This window comes from Cajanus cajan, chromosome 3 (assembly GCF_000230855.2).
Source record: "Cajanus cajan strain Asha chromosome 3, NIPB_CcT2T_4, whole genome shotgun sequence".
NCBI lineage: Eukaryota > Viridiplantae > Streptophyta > Magnoliopsida > Fabales > Fabaceae > Cajanus > Cajanus cajan.
Genome location: NC_138519.1, coordinates 27,222,644 through 27,245,430, shown reverse-complemented (window position 1 = coordinate 27,245,430; position 22,787 = coordinate 27,222,644). Strand labels below are relative to the sequence as shown.

Below are 22,787 nucleotides of genomic sequence, written 5' to 3'. Positions count from 1 at the left end.
AAGGAAGAAAGAAGATTGAGCGAGAGAGAGACGTACCAGTCGTGGTGAGGGAGCCGCTCGGAGGGAGAAAGTAGAGGCTAGAGTGGTCGGTGCGGTGGCTCCGTGGCTGATGCGGTAGCTCGGAGGGAGAAAGAAGAGTGCTTGGAGTGTGAATGAGATTTGAAATTGAAACCCTAAGTTTTTGCTTGCTCAGCGTGGCCTAGAACAATATTTGAAATGTTATTTTTTTTAAAATAATTATACGGGGACGGGTATTTAACCGGGGACGGGGATGGGGATGGGGATGGGGACGGGGACGGGGCGGGTAAGTATATACCCGTCCCCGTACCCGTACCCGATTTCTTTTATCGGGTTTTACCCGTACCCGTACCCGTACCCGGTCAAAGCGGGTATTCCCCGTCAAAGTCGGGACGGGTTTGGGTATTACCCACGGGTACGGGTTTATTTGCCATCCCTATCCATGACTTCAATATTATGGGTAAATGGACATTTCTATAATATAAAAAAGTTTATTATAGAATTATTTTTTTCAACCTATCTCAATCTACAATGTTTATTTTTTTAAAAAATATATCCAATAGTGTCAAACAGTTGGTCACGTATTTCAAATTATTTACTGTAGCACTTTAAAAACTTGTCCACTGATACACTATTTTTTAGTGGTCCTTCGAAGAAAGTACCTTGAATGAGGAGTGTGAGGGTCATTTTCTTAAATGTAAGAGGTACATGATGCACATGTCCATGTTGGAGACATTGTCTATGCGACTAAAGCCTTTATGCTATGTTTGGTTATTTCAAGTTGCATAATATCTATTGACAAAAGTTTCACTCGTGTGAACGTGGCTTACTTAGAGTTTTTTTCACAATCTTGATAGATGTTGGGAATGCATTAGGTGTTGTTGCCTCGTCGATGCCTTTTGGCTAAAAAGATGAAGTTGATTTTTTTTAAATGGTTAAAACAAAAATTTCTTGGTCAAAAATATTATTTAAGCAAAAAAAAGGTTGTATAGAATTCAAGGACAAAGGATGAAATTTATGAACCACACAACAAAATATGTTATATTCACCCACTTGTATCCGTCTTTACATAGGAAAATTCTAACATGAAGTACCTAATTAGGTGCCTCATGGATGAAGCAATAATTTTCACCATTGGATATATTATTTAGAAATTGAATGACTAAGATTTGTGACTGACAACCTAAGATTTTAATTAAATAATTTGATATTTTTATTTAAAGTAATATAATTAATTTATAATTAATGTATCATTAAATGAAATTAATTGATATTTCAAGAATTAATCGAAAGGATTTGGTTTACTTCCAAACCCTAACTCTGAAACCCTCTAATTTGTGGCGGGGGACTTCTGACTCCAATGAGATGAGTGAGATGTAAAGCTTTCATTGCCTAAGGAGAGGGGGATAGTGAGCGAGCCAAAGATAGAGAGCAATAAAAGGGAGATGAGAAAAATGGGTGTATGGAAGCAAATGCGCGATAGTGGTGTTGGTAAAGTATGAGGAACAGGGAAAGTAAGAGAATAAAAGAGAAAAAAAAGGAGAAAATGGTCTCAAACAATTGTATACAGTGGAACACCACCTTTCCAAAAGAAAGGGAAAGAGATAAATGTATGAAAAGAGGAGATGGTGGTGCAAGCGACTCTGCCACTACTAGGGTTGAGTGTGAGGGATGTAAAGAATGTGGATGAGAAGCATTGGCGCAACATACGATGGTCATAAATAGTTGTTGTAGTATTTCATGAATGTTCAACGACTATTTTTCCCCCCCTCAATTTTTATCTGTTTGCATAGTTATGTATGATTGAGGCATTATTTATGAGTTTGGAGTCTTATAGGTTTTGTATTTATTGTGATTTTTCAATTGAGCTGAATGTGTAGTGTTGAATTTGGGTTAATAGATATTTTCTGGGTTGAACTATAAGAACAATCATCCTCTTGAGTCATAATTCATACATTAGAGTTTAATTTACTATAAATTAAAAATATTTATGATTTTTTTTCTTCCAATCTTAACCGATAATAACAGGTCAATTTAATAGTATATGAATGAGACATTTGATAAAGTACTTCATACTAAAAACACTGCTTTACACAAACAAGAGGAAAATAAGTATTATGTTTTTCTCTAAATTATAAAAAAATTATGGAATATGTTATAGTGTGAAAAGTTTGAAAAATGAATTTAAAAAAAATTTAAAAGCTAAATAATAAAAAAATAAAATTGATTTAGAAGTCAAAGGGACAAAATGATTTTTAAAAAAAAGTTATACATGAAAAATATATATGGTGGTTATTAACTATAGAAAATATCGATACAGATTTTATTTTTTAATAAAAATAAAAGTCTAAAAAAAAAAAACTTTAACAACTAAATTTTAGAAAGAGAAAAAAAAAAATATAGTCACCAATACGCTTCGTTTTGCCGCGGAATTTACAACTTAGATGCGGTTTCGAAAGTGGGTCCCACCCTTTATCCATCACATCGTGTCATCGTTCAACAAACCAACAAAAAAAAAAAAAAAAAAAAACGAGTCCAAAACAAACGGCGCATCGTATGCAACCGACCAACCTGGACTCGCCAGTAGTAGTACAGCACTACAGCCTGGTCTGAACTTCGGAAACTGCTTCTCTTCTCTTCTCAGTTCTCACAGCCAACACACAAAAACAACATCCCCATTTTACCCCTCCACCCCCAAATCCCTTCCCCTCCCCGAGGGGCACAAGGGTAAATTCCTCCAACCCCAATCCACCCTCTCTTCTTCGTTCGTTCCCATTTCCCATTATTCCCTTCCCCACCCCAGATCCGACAAAGCCCTAACCCTAATTCCCGAACGCTCCGATCGATCGAGAATGGGGGACTTCAACCTGGCGCTGGTGATCGTGGCGATCGTGGTGTGCGTGATCGTGTTCCTCGTCAACGTCTACCTCCTCGTTAACTACCAGCACCCCGACGACAAGAACCAGGCCTACTTCCCCAAATTCGTCGTCGTTTTGGGCCTCTCCGTCGCCGCCATCTCCATCCTCATGCTCCCCGCCGACGTCGCCAACCGCCAGGCCTGCCGCCACGCCATCTACAACGGCGCCTGCAGCCTCACGCTCCCCATGAAGGACCTCTGGCTCGCCGTCTACATCCTCGACGCGCTCCTCGTCTTCTTCGTCATCCCCTTCGCCATGTTCTACTACGAGGGCGACCTCGACAAGTAAGTGTGTGTGTGTTTGTGTTTTGATTTCGTTATGAGGCTTTTTCATGTGCTTTGTTGGAGGGATAATTGAGAAATGTGCTGCGGTTTTGGGAAACGCAATGCGTTTTTTTTTTTTTGCAGGAGTGTTGGGAAGCGGGTTAAGAGCGCGTTGTTGTGGATGGTGACTACCGCGATTGTGTGCGCTCTTGTTCTGGGGATTTTGTATGGTACGTTCTCGTGCTCTTGTTTTATTTTCTGCTTACGGTTGTGCATTGATAGTGCACGACGCTATCATGCATTTTTTTTTTTTTTTTTTTTTTTTGTGTGAGGTAGGGGTGAGAATGTAAGTGGTAAATTTGCCGTGTGGATTTGGTTGTTGGTGTTGGGACTTGGGTGGGTGAATTTGTTTGGTTTGGTGAGGGTAATGTTATAGTGACTGGTGTAACCGACAAGTCGTTGTCCGTGTGGTATTAGACTTGGTTTTGTTAAGTGAGTGGAATTGGTGGGATTGGACTGTGTTGATGTTAAAGGATTTGGATCGGTTCTTGCTGCTGGTCACTTGTTGAAGCTTCTTTGATTTGTAAACCCCTGTTTAAGCATTTTTGGATTAGGAAAAGAAGTGGTTTGATGGGGATTAATGATATAAAGGTTGGGTTTTAACAAGAATAGTCTGGATTTCACTTTTGTAGCATTATATTTCTCAGTTTATGCAAGTTAAAATGTGTTATATATTTTTCAGGTTCATATATATATATATATTAAAAAAAGGAGCTTTTTATGGTCTGACCCGATATATGGTTGTACTTTTGACTATAATATATTTTAGAATTTCAAGATGTAGCATATATTACAATTTGGTTTAAGATTCTAGAAGTATTTAAAGTTAAAAAAAGAAATCCTTTCTTCTGAAGATTATATAGTTGTTCTGTTACCTTAGAGGCATGATACCCCTGCCCTGTTGGATGGCTGTTGGTTGGATTATTTTGGATACTTTCAAGGCTGCAGTAGTGCCAAAAAAAATGGGGTTACACCTTTCACTAGTTTATAAAATTTACTATGCTAGCCTAGGACAATATTATTTTATATGTTGTGTATATATATATAAGCCCCAAAACAATACTTGAGCTACTCATGTGTTTAAATGTCAAATAAACTCATTAGAGACAAATGAAATTCCGTGAGTCAACACCCTTAAATTTGTAAATAGCAAGATAAGATGAGATGCAGAATTTACTAAATTTTAGTTTTTAGAGACAGTTGATGGCTTGTAATACAAGATGTAAAAACCCTATCAATTCCTTGTCAGTTGTTTGAGATTGACTCCAGAATGATATGTTACCATGGTTCTTTTCTGCATTGCTTGTTTTGCAACCATTTCACATAGTCTGGTCCAGTTTTTTTTATTGAAGCATTATGCTGCCAAATTTTGTTAGAAGTGAGTGAAGACGAAGAAACTTTTTTATTTATTTATTAGAAATTCAGAAACATTTTTTTTGTCTTTGTCATACAGGTTGTGTGAGAGATGTAAAATTTAAGCCTTACCCTAACAGGTTAAGCTTTTAGAATTGATCCTTTACATGGTTTAGAGTAACTATGATTAAGAACATGTTTGGATTCACATCAATTTTGATTGGATGTGGATCAGTGGAAGCAACAATTAGTTGCTTTTACATCAATTTTGATGTGATTCCTGTATAAATGTGAATCATGGATGTTGAACCAAACATGTACTATGTGGGCAGGAATTCGTTTCTGGCTGCCACCATTCATAAATCATAATTAAATAAAATTTCAACAAGGTAACAAGGTTTGTGATTTATCTGTTGCAACTTGCAAGGTATTAACTTCACCAATGCTCCAAATACCACCCTCTGAAATTTTATATCATTAATATTACTCGATTCTAATCTTTCGTAAAAGAGTTTTTCATTACTATAGTTATTAAATGTAAAATTTGTTACTAAGTGTAAAGTCTGATTGTTCAATGTTAACCACCCATGATTGAGTGAACATTTCAAATCTGCTTTTGCTGGATGTGAACATTGACCTGTGTCTGACTGATGTATTAGGACTTATTGGGAAGGTGGACTTTACTGTTAGGCATCTCTCTTCTTCTACAAGCTCATTTCCTAGCACATGGGACTTCAATAGTGGTCAAGAATGTATTGGAACCAGTCATCAGGTCTGTCTGTCTGTCTCTCTCTCTCTCTCTCTCTCTCTCTCTCACCAACAGTCCATATTTTTTTGCTGGTTTTGCTCACTTAGCAGTAGTTTTTTTTTTCTTCTTTCATAGTTTCTCATTCTGTTTTTTTACCTTTGTCCTAAAAACAGTGTTCTGCATACACTGCTAGTCCCTCATCAGAGAAAACATGGACCATGCGTACTACTTTTCCAGAATATGTTGTTGCTCTTGCCACTATTGTTGGATCTGTGCTTTTTGCTGTAAGTTAATTCTATCTCATATGCTGCCTAGGTAGTTTATGATTTTATGCAAACTTGGATATCTTTTGTTTGTATTCAAATGGAAGTACTTACTTTTAATTATTATTATTTTTTCTTGTGAGAAAAGAGAGGGAGAGAGGAACATGAATCTGATATTATTGATTCAAGAATGGATACATTGAATTTTGCTGACTGAGGTATTATACAAAGGTATATTTGTAAACTATAAAGTTAGATTCAGTACAGAGGAAGCTACCTCTAGGAACTTAGTTGTAACTGACTACCAGTCAGTTACAACAATCTAACAGAAAGAAATACAACTGAAATGAAGTGGCAAATGAAATTACAGTTGAGTAAAATTTATAGACAAATATATGAAAACTAAACAGAGAAATGATATCTTACAGTGTGTACGAATTAGGATATTGTGTTAGATCTTTTTGACTTCCTAAAAATATGAACTGATCCCATAAACTGCACATAATCAGAAGCAGTTGCTTTATAATGACTTTACTAAAGCTTTCCATCCCAGGTCACAGTTACATTTCTATTCATATTAGTGATGATATATTAACAATTACTTTCTCACCATTCAATCCAGATATTTGGTGGTGTTGGTGTTGCTTGTCTTCCATTGGGACTTATATTTTCATTCATTAGGCGTCCAAAGGCTGTTATCACTCGCTCACAGTATATCAAGGTGGTGTATGCTTTTATAGAAAGAGACATACTAAATGTTGATTGTAAATACTGTATTATATTTATGGTTTGGTTGGTTGGTTATGATTTTAGGAAGCAACTGAACTTGGTAAAAAAGCAAAAGATCTGAAGAAAGCAGCTGAGTCACTTCAGCAGGAAGAAAGAAGTGGGTCGAAGGGTAGGAAATTTCGTAAAAATGTGAAATCGGTAGAGAAGGTAACCAGATATCAGAGATTTATAAGGACTTTATAATGCAAACTTTCTTTTAAGTATTTTATGTTGACCTTTGTTGGCATGAACTTTGCATATCATAATTTGATGTGCTGTTCTAGTTGTGGCTGAAAGTTGTCAACAGTTGATGATTAATGAAATGTTCTTTTTCTAGTTTGAGTGGTTCTGGTTGTATCTTATCTATCTTGCTTAATTTGCCAGGAGTTGCTTCAATTAGAAGAAGATGTCAACCTTCTTGAGGAGATGTATCCACAAGGGGAAAAGGTAGTTACTTGACATCTAGTCATAAACAATATGCTGCAATGTTTCTCCCATTTACTGATCCTCTATGAATGCAGGCTGAGACAACATGGGCACTAACAGTTCTAGGGTATCTGGCAAAACTTGTTTTGGGAATTTTAGGGTAAGCAATGACATATAACAATCTGAGTTGCTTGGAATGCTAGGTGCTGTATAACCCCTTATACATAGTTTTACAAATTTTCTTTTATCGAATGGGTTGTTTATTCCCCCTTCCTTGCATCATGGAACAAATTTATTTTGTCATACCGATGGACTGATTTCTCACACTGAACTGTACATGTGATAATTTTCCAAAGGTTCTCTCACTCGATGCATCTCATAGATAGATAGATTTAATGGTTTCTTTCCATTATTTTAAATTGATAAAATAAATTAAAAATTAATGGATGAAATTACTGATAACTAACATACCCCAGTGCCAGAACCCTCCTTGCATTGCGAAGGTATGGGCGAGGGTCATTGTACGCAGCCCCACAGCCCTCACCTTGCATATGCAAAGAGTCTTTCCAGATTTGAACCCGTTACCAACTGGTCACAAAGGCCAACTTTGTCGTTGCACTGAGGCTCACCCTCAAATTCGAAATTACTGATAAGGAGTTTAAATAAAATTTTAGGTGTGGTAATAAAAAAATTAATTTAACTAGGAGAAAATAATGGTGTTGTAGAGAAATTAGAAAAAAATTAGTTAAATTGGAGTTGTAATAGACATTTAAGAGTGGCAATAGACATCCCTGTAATAGGGAGTGAATACAGCCATGTAACTATTGCTGGGACATCACTCGCTATCTCACTGTTACGAGCATTGCTTATTCTGTAACAGGTATTATATGTCCCATGTATTTTCTAACCTACTTTTGAAAATTGTTCCAGGTTTATAGTTTCTGTGGCATGGGTGGCTCATATCATTATTTATCTATTAATTGATCCTCCTCTTTCTCCTTTCTTGAATGAAGTTTTCATCAAGCTTGATGATATCTGGGGTATGTTGGAATACTCTTCCCTTTTGTTATCATTCCGTTATCATAAGCTATAGAGTATAGACATCATGTTTTTATTTTCATTCAGTTATTCTTCATGATATATGTATTCTGCTTTCATCAGGTCTTCTGGGTACAGCTGCATTTGCATTTTTCTGCTTCTACCTTCTCCTTGCTGTGATTGCTGGAGCCATGATGCTTGGGCTGAGACTAATTTTCATTACTATACATCCCATGAAGTAATTAAACTTTGCAGTCTATGCATCATTTCACTTTGCTTTTAATTTGTATTGGTCACATACTGCTGCTATTGATCACTCACTATGTAAAATTCTCTATGGCAGATGGGGAGCAACTCTCATGAACTCTTTTCTGTTCAATGTGGGGCTTATCCTTCTATGTTCCATTAGGTTAGTACAGCCTGTATTGATACATTTCCAAATGGTATTATGTGTAAAAGTTTACTTTAAATATGGCTGCCCTATTGATTCAACATTTATGTTTTTATTTCAGACAATGATAAATTTTATAACAATGATTTTTGTCATCTTTGATTACATATAGTAGGAACTAGGAAGAGATAGTTAAAAAATAATGCATAGTTGAAAGTGGTCTTACTTTCAAGGCTTTGATTTTCCTGTTTAAAATTTTAAAAGGAGCAGGGAATTTTTCTTAGTTGTGCAAGTGGTGTTATGAGTGTTTGAGGAAGTTATTTATGGACATGTACCAAGTGATGTTCTATACTTGAGCGAAAAATTGTGCTGCCTTGACAATGTCATACTGTGACAACATTGCTGAAAATTCAGTTGTGTTACCTTTTCAGTGTGATCCAGTTCTGCTCCACAGCATTTGCGTACTATGCTCAAGCAACTGCAGCACAGGAAATATTTGGCCACACCTTGGAGTCTCTTCGTGGAATTAAATATTTGTACAAGTAAGTTATTCTAGATGTTTTTCCCTCACTCTTCTCCAATCCTCTGATTGGGGTGAAGAACATAATCTATCCCTTTTGTTAAATTGCAAATGTTGACTATGTGATGGGATGGTCCCAACTTGCCCCTCCAACCCTTATAAATCACTTTTTCAGTTGAGATTCTCTGCAGAATGATTCTATTTACATTTCACTCACCCAAATTGTGCAAAAAAATAAAATAAAATCTATAGGCCATAACATTGTTCGGATCTAAAACCCAGTAGAGGTGTGTGTGTGTGTTTTCCTGTGTTGTGTGTTTGTGTAGTATCATTAACATCTGCATGCCTACATTAGGGAAGTATTGCATGTATTATTTGGTACTGACATCTTTTATGCCTTACTAATGTAATTAACCCATGCATTTGTCACATCACAGGTACAACGTCTTTCAGATTGCATTTGTGGCATTGGCTGGATTGACTTTTGTATATTATGCTGCCTTTGTAAGTTGACCTCTGAAAAATTTTATTTTCTGTTGTACGTGTTAATGTTCTTGCTGATCCTGAAGGGTTTTGAATTGAAAATATCAGGGATGGAGAAGAAAGAAGCCTAGTGGCAGGTTCGAATTGTCTACATGAGTATAATATGGTTTATAGCATGGAAGAGTGTCTTCTTAAGGGAGCCATCGGGTATTCTTTTCGCAAAATCTCATTTGAAGTGGCTTTTATTCGGATGTGTATCAGCCTAGTTTTGTATTACATGAAAGCTATAGAGTTGCTTGATCAGCATCCGAATAGAATCATTTCCCTGCGGTGTAATCATTAGTGGGTGCTTGTGCTTCCACTTAGGTCTCTGATTATTCTTTCATCACCCTTGTATGTATTATTCCTTGGTTTGATCTGTGCAACACATTCTTCCGATTATGTAATTGAATATATCATGTGCACAAGAGGCTACTCGGTTTCTACTAACCCTTTGATGTATAATGTAACCTTTCCCAAACATCAAGTTGTACCAGTCGACGTTTTTACATCTACATTTCTTTGTGCGGCATATTTCTAATATTAACAGGGCTTTTATGAAAAGGAACTCGTGGCTCTTCCGAAAAACGTAATAATCTGACAGACAGCAATCTACCCATCTCGTAGTAGTTGTGTGGCTACTAGAGTTTTCACATTTGAAATCTCCAAGGCTTAGAATGATGCCTAAGAGAGTACCAAATCTCTGGAGTGAGACATGTCGGAGGGTTTTCTTTTTTGACATCTCCAAGCCCTGGAGATTTACAAACTGACGTTTTCATGGCTTCAGTTGATGATTATAGGATATCATAGCATTGTGTAAATTATGGTTTGATCTATAAGTAATTTTTTAACTATAAAAATGATGTTCAAACACATCTTGTAGGTTAAAATTAATGGTGTTCAATGGATTAGGTTGATTCAGATTTGAATGAAAATTTAATCCGAATCAACTAAATTTAATTGGTATGGATTTCATAATTTTTTTTCTTAATTCAAGTTGAATCAATCTGATGTTGATTGGATTAATTTGATTTGGATTATTAGGTATTTAGTAAATTTTTAATTTTTTTTTTAAAGTAAATAGATTTTTTAAGATTAACTTAATTAATAATATTGTCAAAAATTAACTAAATTAATTTTTTAATCTACTTAAAGATTTCAAATGTATTATAATGTAAAAATGACACTCAATATTCTTTTTTCTTAAATTAAATATTAATTTAATTGATATATTGTCAAAAAATTAACTAAATTAATAAATTTGTAATATAATTTCTCTTGAGTTTTTTTTCTTCTTAATCTACTTAATGATTTCAAATGCAATACAACCTGAAAATGATATTCAATATTTTGGAATATAGTTCTTTTTTTCTTTAAGTATTTGAAAAAAGGAATGAAAAATATATGTATTATAACATAAAATTATCTTTAAAATAATCAAAATGACACATACATATTAATTATTAATTAAATAATAAATATATAATATATAATATATAAATCAATTGATTTGGTTAAGGTTAATTTGGATTTTTGATGCATAAATAAGATATCTAAATCAATCAATATCGAATTTAATTAGTTTGGTTCAGATCGGACCCGAATGAACAAAAAATCTAAATCAATTTAATTGATTTGGTTTGAGTTTATCATATTAACCCAATCTGGTGAACATCCTTAGTTATCGATTTATCTTTTCAAATAGCCACACATATATAACTATCAAAAAGACGAACCAAAATCATAAAACGGTAACACATAATTAGGAATGAGAATATGTTAAACTTTAAACATAGACTTATAGCCTGACCTCATTAAAAACTGATATGACCTGGTCTGTTTAATAAAAAAGTCAAGTTTAGACTTCTAAAAAAAGTATATTTATATAAAAAGATCAAACTTAAACTTATAGAAAAGTCTATTAGATCTAATAGGTCACCTATTTATTTATATAATATAATAATAAAATAATATATATATATATATTATTAAAATATAAATAAACAAATAATTTTATAAAATAAAAATACATTATTAATATTAAAATATTTTTTCATACAATTATTTTTTTTCATTATAGGTTTATAAGTTTATGATCTGTGTATGAATTTATATCAATATACATGGTTACACTTCAACAGAAAATATTTATTTTTTCTCTTATATTTCTTTTAATTTTAAATTTTAATGATATTGAGTAAACTATATTTTAAAAATAATTTTGTTGATTTTTAAAAATTAAGTTTATTAACTAAATTAATATTAATAATTTAAATAAATTTTTTAAATAAGTTAATAAACTAAATCAAACTTTAAAAAGGTAAAGGTTCAGCCAAACTTATAAAAAAAAATTATAATAAATAATAAGTCAAGGCTTTAATTTTGCATAATATATATTAAAAGTCTGACCCGAGGCAATCACAATTTCCCAACATTCACTCGCTCAAAATTAGATATAACTCGATCAGTTGCTCAATATGCACTAACAACACCAAATTTCTTTAAGCACAACAAAATTTTTCAAATTCCTGCTACTTTGTGATTCATTCTACAAAATATGGGCATTTCCGTAGCTTGAAAACGCAAAAAAGTCTACTCCAGTTGAGAATTTCCCTGGAAGTTCAAGTTGGAGACATTTATTGGAGTTTTGTTATCCGCACCAATTGGATCATATGATGAATCTTAAGCAAACTCATTTGGCATTGAGTTCCAGTGCAGACTAGGTTCCCAGTCTGCTTCTCTGAGGACCTTCAATATCTCTTTAGCCACTATCTTGCTCCCCTCAGATGATAAATGAATTCCATCCCTATCAAACACCACCCCATCAAATGAACCAAAAGCACTTTTCCTTTAGATATGTAGGCACGTTTTAGTAAATTTCCCAATAAATATTTCTAGAAGAAAATAATAGAAAGGAGAAATGAAATAATAAAATTAATTTATGCATAAACTAGTTTGTAGAAGCTCTTTCCAATTAAATTTTCTAAAATCTTACTTTTAATTTATACATTAGTGTTAACTTATGAAGATTATTTAAATTTCTTCATATTTTTGGTCTTAGGAGTGTTAGATCCGTATATGCATGTAATATTAATAGAGAGCAATTGGCATCTATATATACTTACGTGAAGCAAACATCCAACCAGTCATGTCTTTGCTGCAGTGCAGACCACATATCAATGGCCTTCACATTCATCTCGCGGCACAACTCCAAACACGCTTCCGAGTATACTCGACACGATTCATTAGTCCTTCTTATTTGCCCCAGATGACTGATTTCAGTTAAAACATTATTTCACTAGAGTATAAGATTGAAATGCAGGTTTTAATAGGATCAGATAACAAGAATGTCAAAGTTTTAGGAAGGTGCCTGTGATCCTCTAAATTTATCATGTGCCAGCCTAATGGATACAGGTCTTGTTGGTATGAAGCCAAAGATGCCAGTTTTTACATATCAGACATGCCAGTATTCAAACTTAGTCTCAAGTTTGAATACCGATATAGATATAGCACATAACCTATGAGCTAGGGTACTGGTTTGATTTATAAATAAGTAAATACTAACCCTAGAGTTTATGAAATATTTGAGCCAGTTTGAGGGGGGAGGATATAGTATAAGACTACAGGTAAGTGTAATTATTTAATCATATAGCACACATAAAGTATAGGTGTCATCAAAAAGTAGAAGTGCATCATGCATCAACATCATAGCCTAATGATAATGTGAAATTATGTACAATAACCAAAATAAGTTGTAGTCAGAACCTGAGCGTTTCATGCATTTGTGTCTCATTGATGGGAGGGCAAGTAAGAAATATTATGCGAGTCTTCTTTGAAAGGCTCTGACAACCATTAAGATTTGGGTCAAATTTCATTGTGATAAATATAGAGGTTAAGAATAGTTGAATCAATACCACCAAATAATACTTGGAGTCTTAGAGATATGATAATCCTTTTTTTTTCTTTCTTTTTTCATGTGATGTGTGGAAAAAGTAAGGAATTAATGTGGCATAAAAGTTTACCATAAGATGGGTAGCAATTTTCCTCATATTTTCAATGTATTCTTGGAGGGGTACATGAAGACCATGGCTTGATGGATGTGGATGAGTAGAATCATTACCACCAAAGTACACAATCACCAGTGATGGTTGAATAGTGGCATCCTGAGTTGAACATGACAGTGAAAAGGTGATTGGTTTTAAGTCAGTCTAAGCCTGAATCAGAGTAATCACATGTGCAAAAATGAACCTAAAGATTAATGTATATGTCTGTGTGCATGCTGAAATTGCGACATGCAGTTTATTATAGTACATTTGATGATTTAAATTTCAACAAATGTTCGTATTATATCCATTCTCAGTACTAAGGCAAATTGAGGCCATCATATGCAAGATTGTTCAAGCTAGTCTTTAGCAGTCAATTAGCTAACTGAGGTTCCATTAGTTCGTACTACAAATAAAATGAGTAAATATTAAATTGTAAATACATTAATTCACTTAAAAAGACTTTTAACATACTTATCTAATCACAAATTGTCATATAAGATAAGTTTATTAATTTTTACAATAATTATTTTAAAAGTTATACTAATAATGCTTTTTAATTGATTGACAATATAAATTTTTTTTTACAAAGAAGGTGCATAGAAGTTAAATCCATCGAAATAACCACATTTTAATGATTTTATGATTTGTCAAGAATATGTGAGATTTTGAATTAACACATGCTCAATACCTTGGGAAATATTATATCCAGAACCTGCAGAGCACACCTTGAATTCCAACCAGCATATCCTCGCAAAATTATATCTGCCTATGTCAAAGTCAATGTGTGATAAAAGTTAAACTCATTTACCACTCATAATGCTTCACTCATATATAAAAACACCACTCATAATGCTTCACTCATAAAAAGCAAATACATTTGTAAATTTAATGTGTTTGTTTAGGCTTATATTTCAAAATACTTACACACTTTAGATGCATATGGAGAAGGGGAATTCTTTCCAACAACATGTAACTTGCTTGGATTTCTCAAACTATAGTGAGTTTGAGTTGTTACGTTCTTGATAACATCTATTAATCACTCAAAATAATGCTCAATTTATGCAATATAGTTACAAACAGCATTTTCAAACTTTTTATTTTTCCTTTATTTCACATTCAGTCTCTCTTAAACATTTGGGCAACCTCAATAATATGGAAAACCTTGTCCATTTTTTTAAATTTACAATTGACTAAAATCAAAATTACACTTTTGATATTCTATATAACATCTAATTCATATCTTTTCTTTAACATGGCTTATTGTATAACATTATATATAGAAACCAAAAATACAATTTATTGATGTAATTTTATGAGGGAACTAAAAAGTCTTCGTATGGAATGGGATACTGAAAAGTTAATAGAGGGCTTCCATTGTATTGGAAGATAGCTTGTAACAATATCTAAATATAAAAAAAAAAAAAAAAAAAAATTCCTTCGAAATAATCTTTTATTACTTTTAAGAAAACTTCGTGGTATGAAATTGGCTAGATCTTTTTGGCATTACTTTTGCCTACATGTGAGAATGCCGCGTGTACAAAATTCTTGTGCAATTTGTTATAGCATTTATCTTTTTCTGTTTAGTATTTCTTTGGACATTCATTTCTGAGCTTGTATCATATTGAACTATTTGGATATGGAGGAATCTTATCTATGATTCCACTTTTTACCAAAATTGCTGGTCCACTTGTCCTACAGGACCACCACTTCCTCAAAAAGTTCTCAATATGGTGACTTATGGTTTTTTTTAAATATTTTTTTTTAATAATTTCAGTTATTTTACTTTTTATTCTCTATAATTTAAAATTGATTATTTAGTTTCTATATTTATCTTTTTCAATCATTTTTATAGTTTAAGATAGAACTTTTAGTCTATATACTTGCAAATTTTTTTAATCTTTTTAGTTCTGTCATTAATTTTTTTTGTAACTTTGTCTCTTTTGTATTGATTGACAAAAATATTAATTTAACTTTATTTGTCTAATATTGAATTTATTTTGTTAAAATTACTAGATTTCTCGACATTTTGTATCTCTTTTATATCTATACTTACGACACCTATTGTTGAGACACCTTGTTTTTATTCTCATAAAATTGGAGATATTTATCATGTTAACACAAAATAGACAACATTATAAAAAAATGATAGAGACTAAGATTCTAAGAGGCTTACAAAATTATAAGTATATAATTAAACTAAAAAAAAATTTCTTAAATTATAGAAACTAAAAAGGATTGAAAAAGATAAATATAAAAATTAATTTACTTTTTAAATTATAGAAACTAAAAGATAAAATAAATAAAATTATAAAAATTAAAAAGATATTTTAATTTTTTTTTATAGAAAAATATGGTGACTGATGTTGAAATATTCTAAATAACATTTTTCCTCGATAATTGACATCTTACTTATTTTTATTTCTCCACAAGAAAATGACCCGCCATACTTTGCTTATGTTCACATTTTTAGTTTGAATTGCATATGTTCACATTTTTAGTTCGGATTTCTGTAATAATCCTTTAAGTAGACTTTGTAGACTTTTATTCACAGTTCTAACATATCGTTAACACCATGGTTAATAGTATAGAAAGTATCTTAACATTGTATTACATTTTGTATATATAAAAAAATGTTAATGAGATCCAAAATTAAGAAAATGCTTATCATCAACTTATTAATTTTCTCTTCCATCTCATTTCCGACTATTTATTTATTCCTTTCATATATCACATCACCTATTACGTGTTTTACTCCTTTATTTCTTTTCTTTTTCATCCTTTTTCTTTCTAATGTCCTCTCTTCTGTCCACCCAATTCAATCTATTTTGCAATACATGAATATATATCATTACTCTTCTATTAATAACGGTAAATGGGATAATTTTTCTTTCCAAAAGGAACTGTTCCATTGCCTGAAGTCCTGTTCTTGATTAAAAACTAAAACAAATTGTAAAAATATAAAACTGAATAAGGGTCATCCATAGACCACAAAACCCTCGTCTATCTATGAAACATGAATGCATAAACAAAACAAAACAATTCTTCATGGTTATCCAACATGTAAAATCAAAGGATAACAGCTTTTACCCTCTTTCAATCATTCATTAACTGAAGCTACAAATGAAATTGTGCAAATCAAAGTGCATGCAATGAAAGAAAACACAATATTAACTTGAAGTCAAAGAAGATATATGAGAAACCATAAATTAATGGAATGAAAAACATGAATAGCATAACTATATAAGTACCTTGCGAGCATAGAAATTGGCAAGAATAGCTCCCCAACCTTCATTACTATAACTGAATTCAACTATGGACGAACCAAACAACACAAATTGAGGTCTCACTGGTCCTACCATTTCACTTCTTCAATATCAATAATACACCAACACTGTAGCTAGTATTCAAAATTTATAGACGAGGGTTTTGGTTTCTTTCTCCTCTTGCTTTCTCTTGTCAATATCAACTGCCATAATTTTTCAATTTCTTTCTCTTGTCAGTGGGACATCATATTGAAGTGTGTGGACTTTTGATGCCAAGTTTATGGTGTAGATAACGCTATGAAACCCTTTATCTTAATGCCTCCAAATGTTTAGAACTTGACAATGACATAAATCGAATAAAAGAAAACTTAGGGACTGGTATTTCATGTATTTTTATTTTTATTTTCCGACTAGTTTGATAAGTAATCTAATCTGACGTGAATATTTATTGTGTGAGTTGATGGGATAAAATTTAATTTTAATCGAAAAATAATACTAAAATCTTTTATATTTTAGCTTTATAATCTTATCTAAATGAAGATAAATTTATTGACTTTTATATTAATTATCTTAAAAAATATATTAATAATAATTTTTGGTTTAATTAGTTAATAATCTAAAATTATTGTATACCGATAATACATTATTATTAATATTGTCGATTTATAATAGCACGACTTTGTTAATTACATTTAATTTTAGGTCAAAAGATCTTTGTTTCAATGAACTGATTGCAGATATGGGATGTTTGTACACTGCAACTATACTATTGTAAAATAATTTTATATATTTTTTAAATTATTCATCAGAGTTAGAAGTTCCTCTATAATATGTAAATTTTTACATAATATTCTTTATATCTTCATTCATGAATGATCACATTAGATTATTATTTATATCTTCATAAATGAATGATCACATTATAGATAATTATTTTATATCATTATTGATGTGTATCAAGTTTTAATCAATACCTATTAAAATTTATTACTATTTCAGAATTCTTATAATTAGGGATATTACATTGGAAATATATTTTTTGAACTTGATTGATGCTCTTTGTGATGTATATATTGGATAATGACTTCTCTCGTTATTTAATTATGTTTTCAGGGAAAATTATTAGTAAAATTTATAACACTAAAAAATTACTTCTCTTCTCGACTCTTTGTTATTAAAATTTCAACTTGGATAAAATCTGAGTCACTCAACAAACACCACATTTATCAAGTAATTGTGATATTAATTAGTCAAACTTTGAACAAAAGGTGAGGAGAGGGAGATAATACAGCTAAAAGGTAGTTATTTAATTTAAATTTCGTAGTTATGGGAATAGTTTGATATCATATTCATGTTTTTCATTTAAAAATATATATTTTTATGATATTTTGTACCAAGTATTTTCCATTGATAAGAGTGCATTAATAGGAATGTATTGTTCTACCATGACATTTCTACATTGATTGGAATAAAAACAATAATAGAAATAAAATATAATGATATTTTTATAATTAAATATGAAACGTTAACATATTTATATCGATTTTAAGGAAAAATAATCTCCTCGCACCCAAATCCTTTTCAAAGGACATTGCATTCTCTTCTACAAAAATCTCTCGTCCTACTTTTCCTGATATTAGGTTCATGGATCAATTTGTTAGGGAAAGGGAAATTGTTCATACTTTTATGGCTAAGACTGGCCTTGAGTTTGATGGATATGTATGCTAGTTGGGTGTAATTAAGGGGTTCGAACAGGTGTTTGAGGAAATCCCTAAGAGGTATAATGTTTCTTGGAACATCATAATTTCGGGTTATGCCAAATTAATGCATGAGGTTCCAAGAGGTTGTTGATGTTTACCAGAAAATGCGAATGGAGATCGATGAGAAGCCAAAGGAAAGGAAGTCATGGGCAACTTTGGTTAAAGAAATCCCAAGTAGAGATTAAATACATTGACTTTCTGGATCAAGCAAGAACAATTCAAATTATATAATTGGCTAATGCAAAACTAATTTCATTAGTCAGTGTTTGCCTTCTTATTTAGACAAGTCTAGCCAATCCATGTTGACATGAAGGTTTTGAAACCAATTGGGTGAGAATTTAATTAATTTGCTTGGATATATAGGTAAATACATTTTTAGTTGTAGCTATTTGCTAAACTAACCAAAGGCCTTAACTAATTTTCTATTTTATGTCAATCAATTGTAGGTTGTGAATTTGAGAAGTCGCAATGTTCTAGCAAACCAAAATTTGGAGCTCATGGATCTTCATGCATGTTGTTATTATGCAGCTCTTCTTATTTGTAGGACATTCTTTTTGGCCACATATAATTTAATAAGCATGTGGACACTACGGAACCATTTTTTAAAAAATATTTTCTCTTTTTTAAAGATAACTGTTAACATTTTTTTCAAAATAAAGGCTCATATAGTATTGTTTAGTAGAACACTATGTTAACTTGAAATTATAATTAACTTATTTTTCTTATGATTTTTAATTTGTCAATAGTTTTGGTAATATTTTAATTTGTTATTTAATGTATTATGTAACATAATAAATAAACATTTAATTGTACGAATTAAATCCCTATTCAATTATGATAATTATTCAACCATAAGATATACTTTATTCCAACAAAACGATTTTGCGAATCCAACTCAATTTTAAAAAGATGAAACATAAGATAGATATTTGCATCTTTCCATTTCTTTTATTCGTTTATTATTTTAATTTTACGTGAAAGAAGTCATTCCAAATAATTAGTTTGTATATTCATGATTTTTTTTAAAGAATTTTTTATAGAATGAGATGACACTCCAAATAGGACGTTAATAACTTCTTGGGACTATCAATAAAGACTCATCTAGAGAATTATTATACGAATTACAAACAATTTCACCTAATTACAATTACTCAATTAATTCCTGAGTGTTAAGGGATTTTCCTAAGAAGAGTTTCCTACCAAACAAGAAAAGTGATGTTAAAGAGATTAAACCCATCCGACATATTTACATACGAAGGTCCCAAAAAAAAACTTGTAATGAAATGTTCAAATATGAATTAGTAAGGAAAAATATAAAAGCTGCAATCTGGCAAAGAAAAAGACATTAACAAAGCTACACCATTCAAATTATGTATTAATTTCTTTTCCATTAAATCAATAAATTATGTAAGGAAAGCACAATGCAAATGCCATTTCCATTGGCCAAGCTTGAAGAATAGTTAATGTTTAGATTAATGACGATCACCTAAATATTCTACTCTCTTTTTCCTCTCCTTACGATCCTTGATGTTTTTCTTTAGCCTCGCCCAACTTTTCTTGCATGCACCAACAGCCTTCTTCCCATGTTTGATTATGGCCTTCTGGGCTTTCTTTGCTACAATCTTGGCTTTCTTTGTTGCCACCTTTACTTTGTCTTCAAAATCTGCCATATTGAATTCTCAAATAGAATTCAATTGCAGCTTGTAAAGACAAGCAAATTTTGGCCTTAGTAGTGTCAATATAATTTTTTTTAGTGTATTTATATATGTGACACAATGCATATATCTTGTCCCAACCTAGAATGACTCTTTCTTGACCTTGTTTTCGTATGCCATATATAGAAGGTTAGCCTTAAATAGTGTTAACCTAAACGCCTCTCATTCCACCATTATCATTGTAATGTTAAAGTGTCATTACCTAATTAGTAAATTAAAATTCAAAGTCCCCTAATTAACAATTAATTAACGTCATTCTGTCTTATGTGTAACTTTAGGTCATGTTGCGCTTGAAACTATTTGGTTTTGACCATTGTACTAATATGGGTAAATACTACCGCACAAATAAGTGGTTGTATGTTGTTAAGGTTACATATGTTGTTAAGGTTACAGATACAATTAAATTTGTTTGAGGATTAATGTGATTTTGAAATATGTTTCATGGTGTAAAGTTTTAAAGCTTTTTTACTACTAGATTCTAAATGATATTAGAAACTTGAAATCAAAATTTAGAGTTTTGGTAAGTCGACAATGTTTAATTTTAGATCAATGACATACATATTTGAATCAAAAATCTTAATTTAATATTTTGATTAAAATCTTGATTTGCAAACAAGAATATAAATTAAATTTATTTTATTTTATTATTGAGTAATGCATATTATTGTAAATTATAAATTTGACTTTATTATTTTGAACAAATTTGTATAAATACTTGTGCAAAAATCATTGATTTAATTTAATCTTAATGTAGATAAAATTTGAATGTCAATTGATTAAATTGACAAAAGATAATCGATAATTTGTCCATAATTGCAAAGTTATGAGAAATCAATTGTACAAATAAAAAACTATGACTCAATAAGAATTCATTTTAAAATAATTTAAATTAGGAAATACAAATAGAGACTATAATTTCTAAATGCAAATGAACATCAAAGGAAAAATGCATAAATTTAAATGAAACTCCGTATACATAATAATAATAATAATAATAATAATAATAATAATAATAATAAATTGAATAACATAATCTTAATAAATAAAACTAAAACGTGTTTAGGTGGAAAATATTACATTCTTAAATTAAACAAATTAACATAATCAAACTAAAATTACAAGGAAATAAAACTTATGTCTTCAAAATAAATCAACAGAAGAAATATCATAATTAAGTTTAATTATGTTTCGATGTCACATCCCATCAGAACACAACTCATCATTGAGTACTAAGTTTCATCACCAATATTTTTAACCTCATGTTGATGATCACCTGCATTACAAACAAAGGAAAACAACAAAAAGCAAAAGGAGTGAGAAACATTTCATTCTACCTCATGGTGTAAGAATGCAACTGGATAGCAAAATACAAACAAAGCATACATATATACATAGTATAGGCAGATTGGTATCAATAACACACTTCACTCATTCATGTCATAATAATTAAATAACATATAACATTAAGATACATATACAATGGATACAAACTACATATTATCATGCATGTAACACTAATAAAAACATCACATGATATATTGTCACTAGCAACTCACAAAGTAGTCTTGGATTACATGACAAGTCACACATTCAATGCACTCTCACTAGAAGCACATACTATCAAGGTCTAGTTGAGATATCTAAGTCACATAAGATACATCTCATGCACACAATATGCCAAACTAGGACTTCCAAACCAATTTATTCCCAAGGATTGATCCCTAAACTTTTACACAATGGAATCTTCGTTGACGGTGTATTCCATATCGTACCCCTTTAAAATTATTTATGTATATGATGCATGTCAATCAAGACTCTATGCATTATCATATCACCTTAGTATATCATCATGTCAATTCAGCCATTCCAACTTATGTCATATTGTATAATCATCAATTGTTCTCAATATAACAATTAATAATACAGTTATATCCATTAAAGGTTAGCAATCAATAGCTCAAGGAATCATATTCACTAGCAAAGAAGGAAAGAAACACAACTGGACAATTAACGCTTAGTGCCAGACTAGGCATTCAACATAAGGGCTTCTAAAGAGTAACCTTGACTCTCAACCTGAGTCACGCTTAACATGAAACTCACACTCAACCTAAGGGTCATAGAAATAATTCTAGCTCTTAGTCATAGTGATGCTCAATGTCGTTTTTGTGATCAAAGACTCTACAACCTGCGATTTTTTTATTTTAATCTTTAGCTCACCAATCTATTTACACAGTTGGTGAGACACTTCAAAATTATCATATTACACTTCAGAAAGCAACAATTGCACATACTCTTCTATTTCTATTAACTACTCATACAATAACCATTACCTCTCTTAGAGTTTTCACAGAAACCCACCAATAAATCTCGATTTCACATTCTAATCCATACAAATGTTTCAAATCATGTAATAAACATTCTAAACAGTACAATTTATGCATACAATTACATACTCAAGTCATCTCCTCATACAACCACTAATGCATTCCCTTATGATTTCTCACAAGAACCCATGGGAACACCAATTTATACAATTATAAGCCAAACTCAAAAATTACTAATACATGCCTACTAATTATATCAATCAGAACATACAAAGAGAAACAGAGAAGATAAAGACGCATTTGGAGAAAATCCCTCATACATAGACATATAACAAAGACAAGATTAGGGGTTAATCTCGCTACCTAGCATACATCTCCACATTCAAAGTGA

General features: G+C 31.5%; 2 protein-coding genes across 3 annotated transcripts; one reads left to right on the top strand and one right to left on the bottom strand.

Moving 5' to 3' along the window:
* The first annotated feature begins 2,566 nt into the window (after positions 1 to 2,566).
* Positions 2,567 to 9,803, top strand: LOC109816668 (LIMR family protein At5g01460). Its single transcript, XM_020381748.3, has 14 exons — positions 2,567 to 3,220; positions 3,344 to 3,429; positions 5,272 to 5,384; positions 5,534 to 5,644; positions 6,246 to 6,344; positions 6,437 to 6,559; positions 6,776 to 6,838; positions 6,913 to 6,977; positions 7,748 to 7,857; positions 7,979 to 8,093; positions 8,199 to 8,264; positions 8,678 to 8,788; positions 9,204 to 9,270; positions 9,358 to 9,803. Exons 1-14 carry the CDS (start codon positions 2,871 to 2,873, stop codon positions 9,403 to 9,405), a joined length of 1,527 nt encoding a protein of 508 aa, XP_020237337.1. The 5' UTR covers positions 2,567 to 2,870; the 3' UTR covers positions 9,406 to 9,803.
* A 1,823-nt stretch (positions 9,804 to 11,626) lies between these two features.
* LOC109816673 (GDSL esterase/lipase WDL1) lies at positions 11,627 to 16,870 on the bottom strand. Of its 2 annotated transcripts, none has more exons than XM_020381753.3 (6): positions 16,583 to 16,870; positions 14,023 to 14,100; positions 13,311 to 13,451; positions 13,054 to 13,130; positions 12,414 to 12,560; positions 11,627 to 12,136 (listed from the first exon to the last, which is right to left on the bottom strand). In XM_020381753.3, the coding sequence occupies exons 1-6, from the start codon at positions 16,691 to 16,693 to the stop codon at positions 11,971 to 11,973; spliced, it is 720 nt and encodes a 239-aa protein (XP_020237342.1). In that variant the 5' UTR covers positions 16,694 to 16,870; the 3' UTR covers positions 11,627 to 11,970. The 2 variants fall into 2 exon arrangements, with proteins under 2 accessions (XP_020237342.1, XP_020237343.1); XM_020381754.3 differs by having other exon boundaries at positions 11,627 to 12,094; positions 16,583 to 16,862.
* Between the last annotated feature and the right edge of the window lie 5,917 nt (positions 16,871 to 22,787).

Bases quoted from the DNA above. Each gene is read 5' to 3' on its own strand.
- LOC109816668 (XM_020381748.3), top strand. From the start codon at position 2,871: ATGGGGGACTTCAACCTGGCGCTGGTGATCGTGGCGATCGTGGTGTGC. The intron at 3,430-5,271 runs GTACGTTCTCGT...CTGATGTATTAG, and splicing joins TGTTCTGGGGATTTTGTATG to GACTTATTGGGAAGGTGGAC. The intron at 9,271-9,357 runs GTAAGTTGACCT...TGAAAATATCAG, and splicing joins TTGTATATTATGCTGCCTTT to GGATGGAGAAGAAAGAAGCC.
- LOC109816673 (XM_020381753.3), bottom strand. From the start codon at position 16,693: ATGGTAGGACCAGTGAGACCTCAATTTGTGTTGTTTGGTTCGTCCATA. The intron at 13,452-14,022 runs GTATTGAGCATG...TGTTCAACTCAG, and splicing joins TGGATATAATATTTCCCAAG to GATGCCACTATTCAACCATC. The intron at 12,561-13,053 runs GTTCTGACTACA...AACTGAAATCAG, and splicing joins CAAATGCATGAAACGCTCAG to TCATCTGGGGCAAATAAGAA.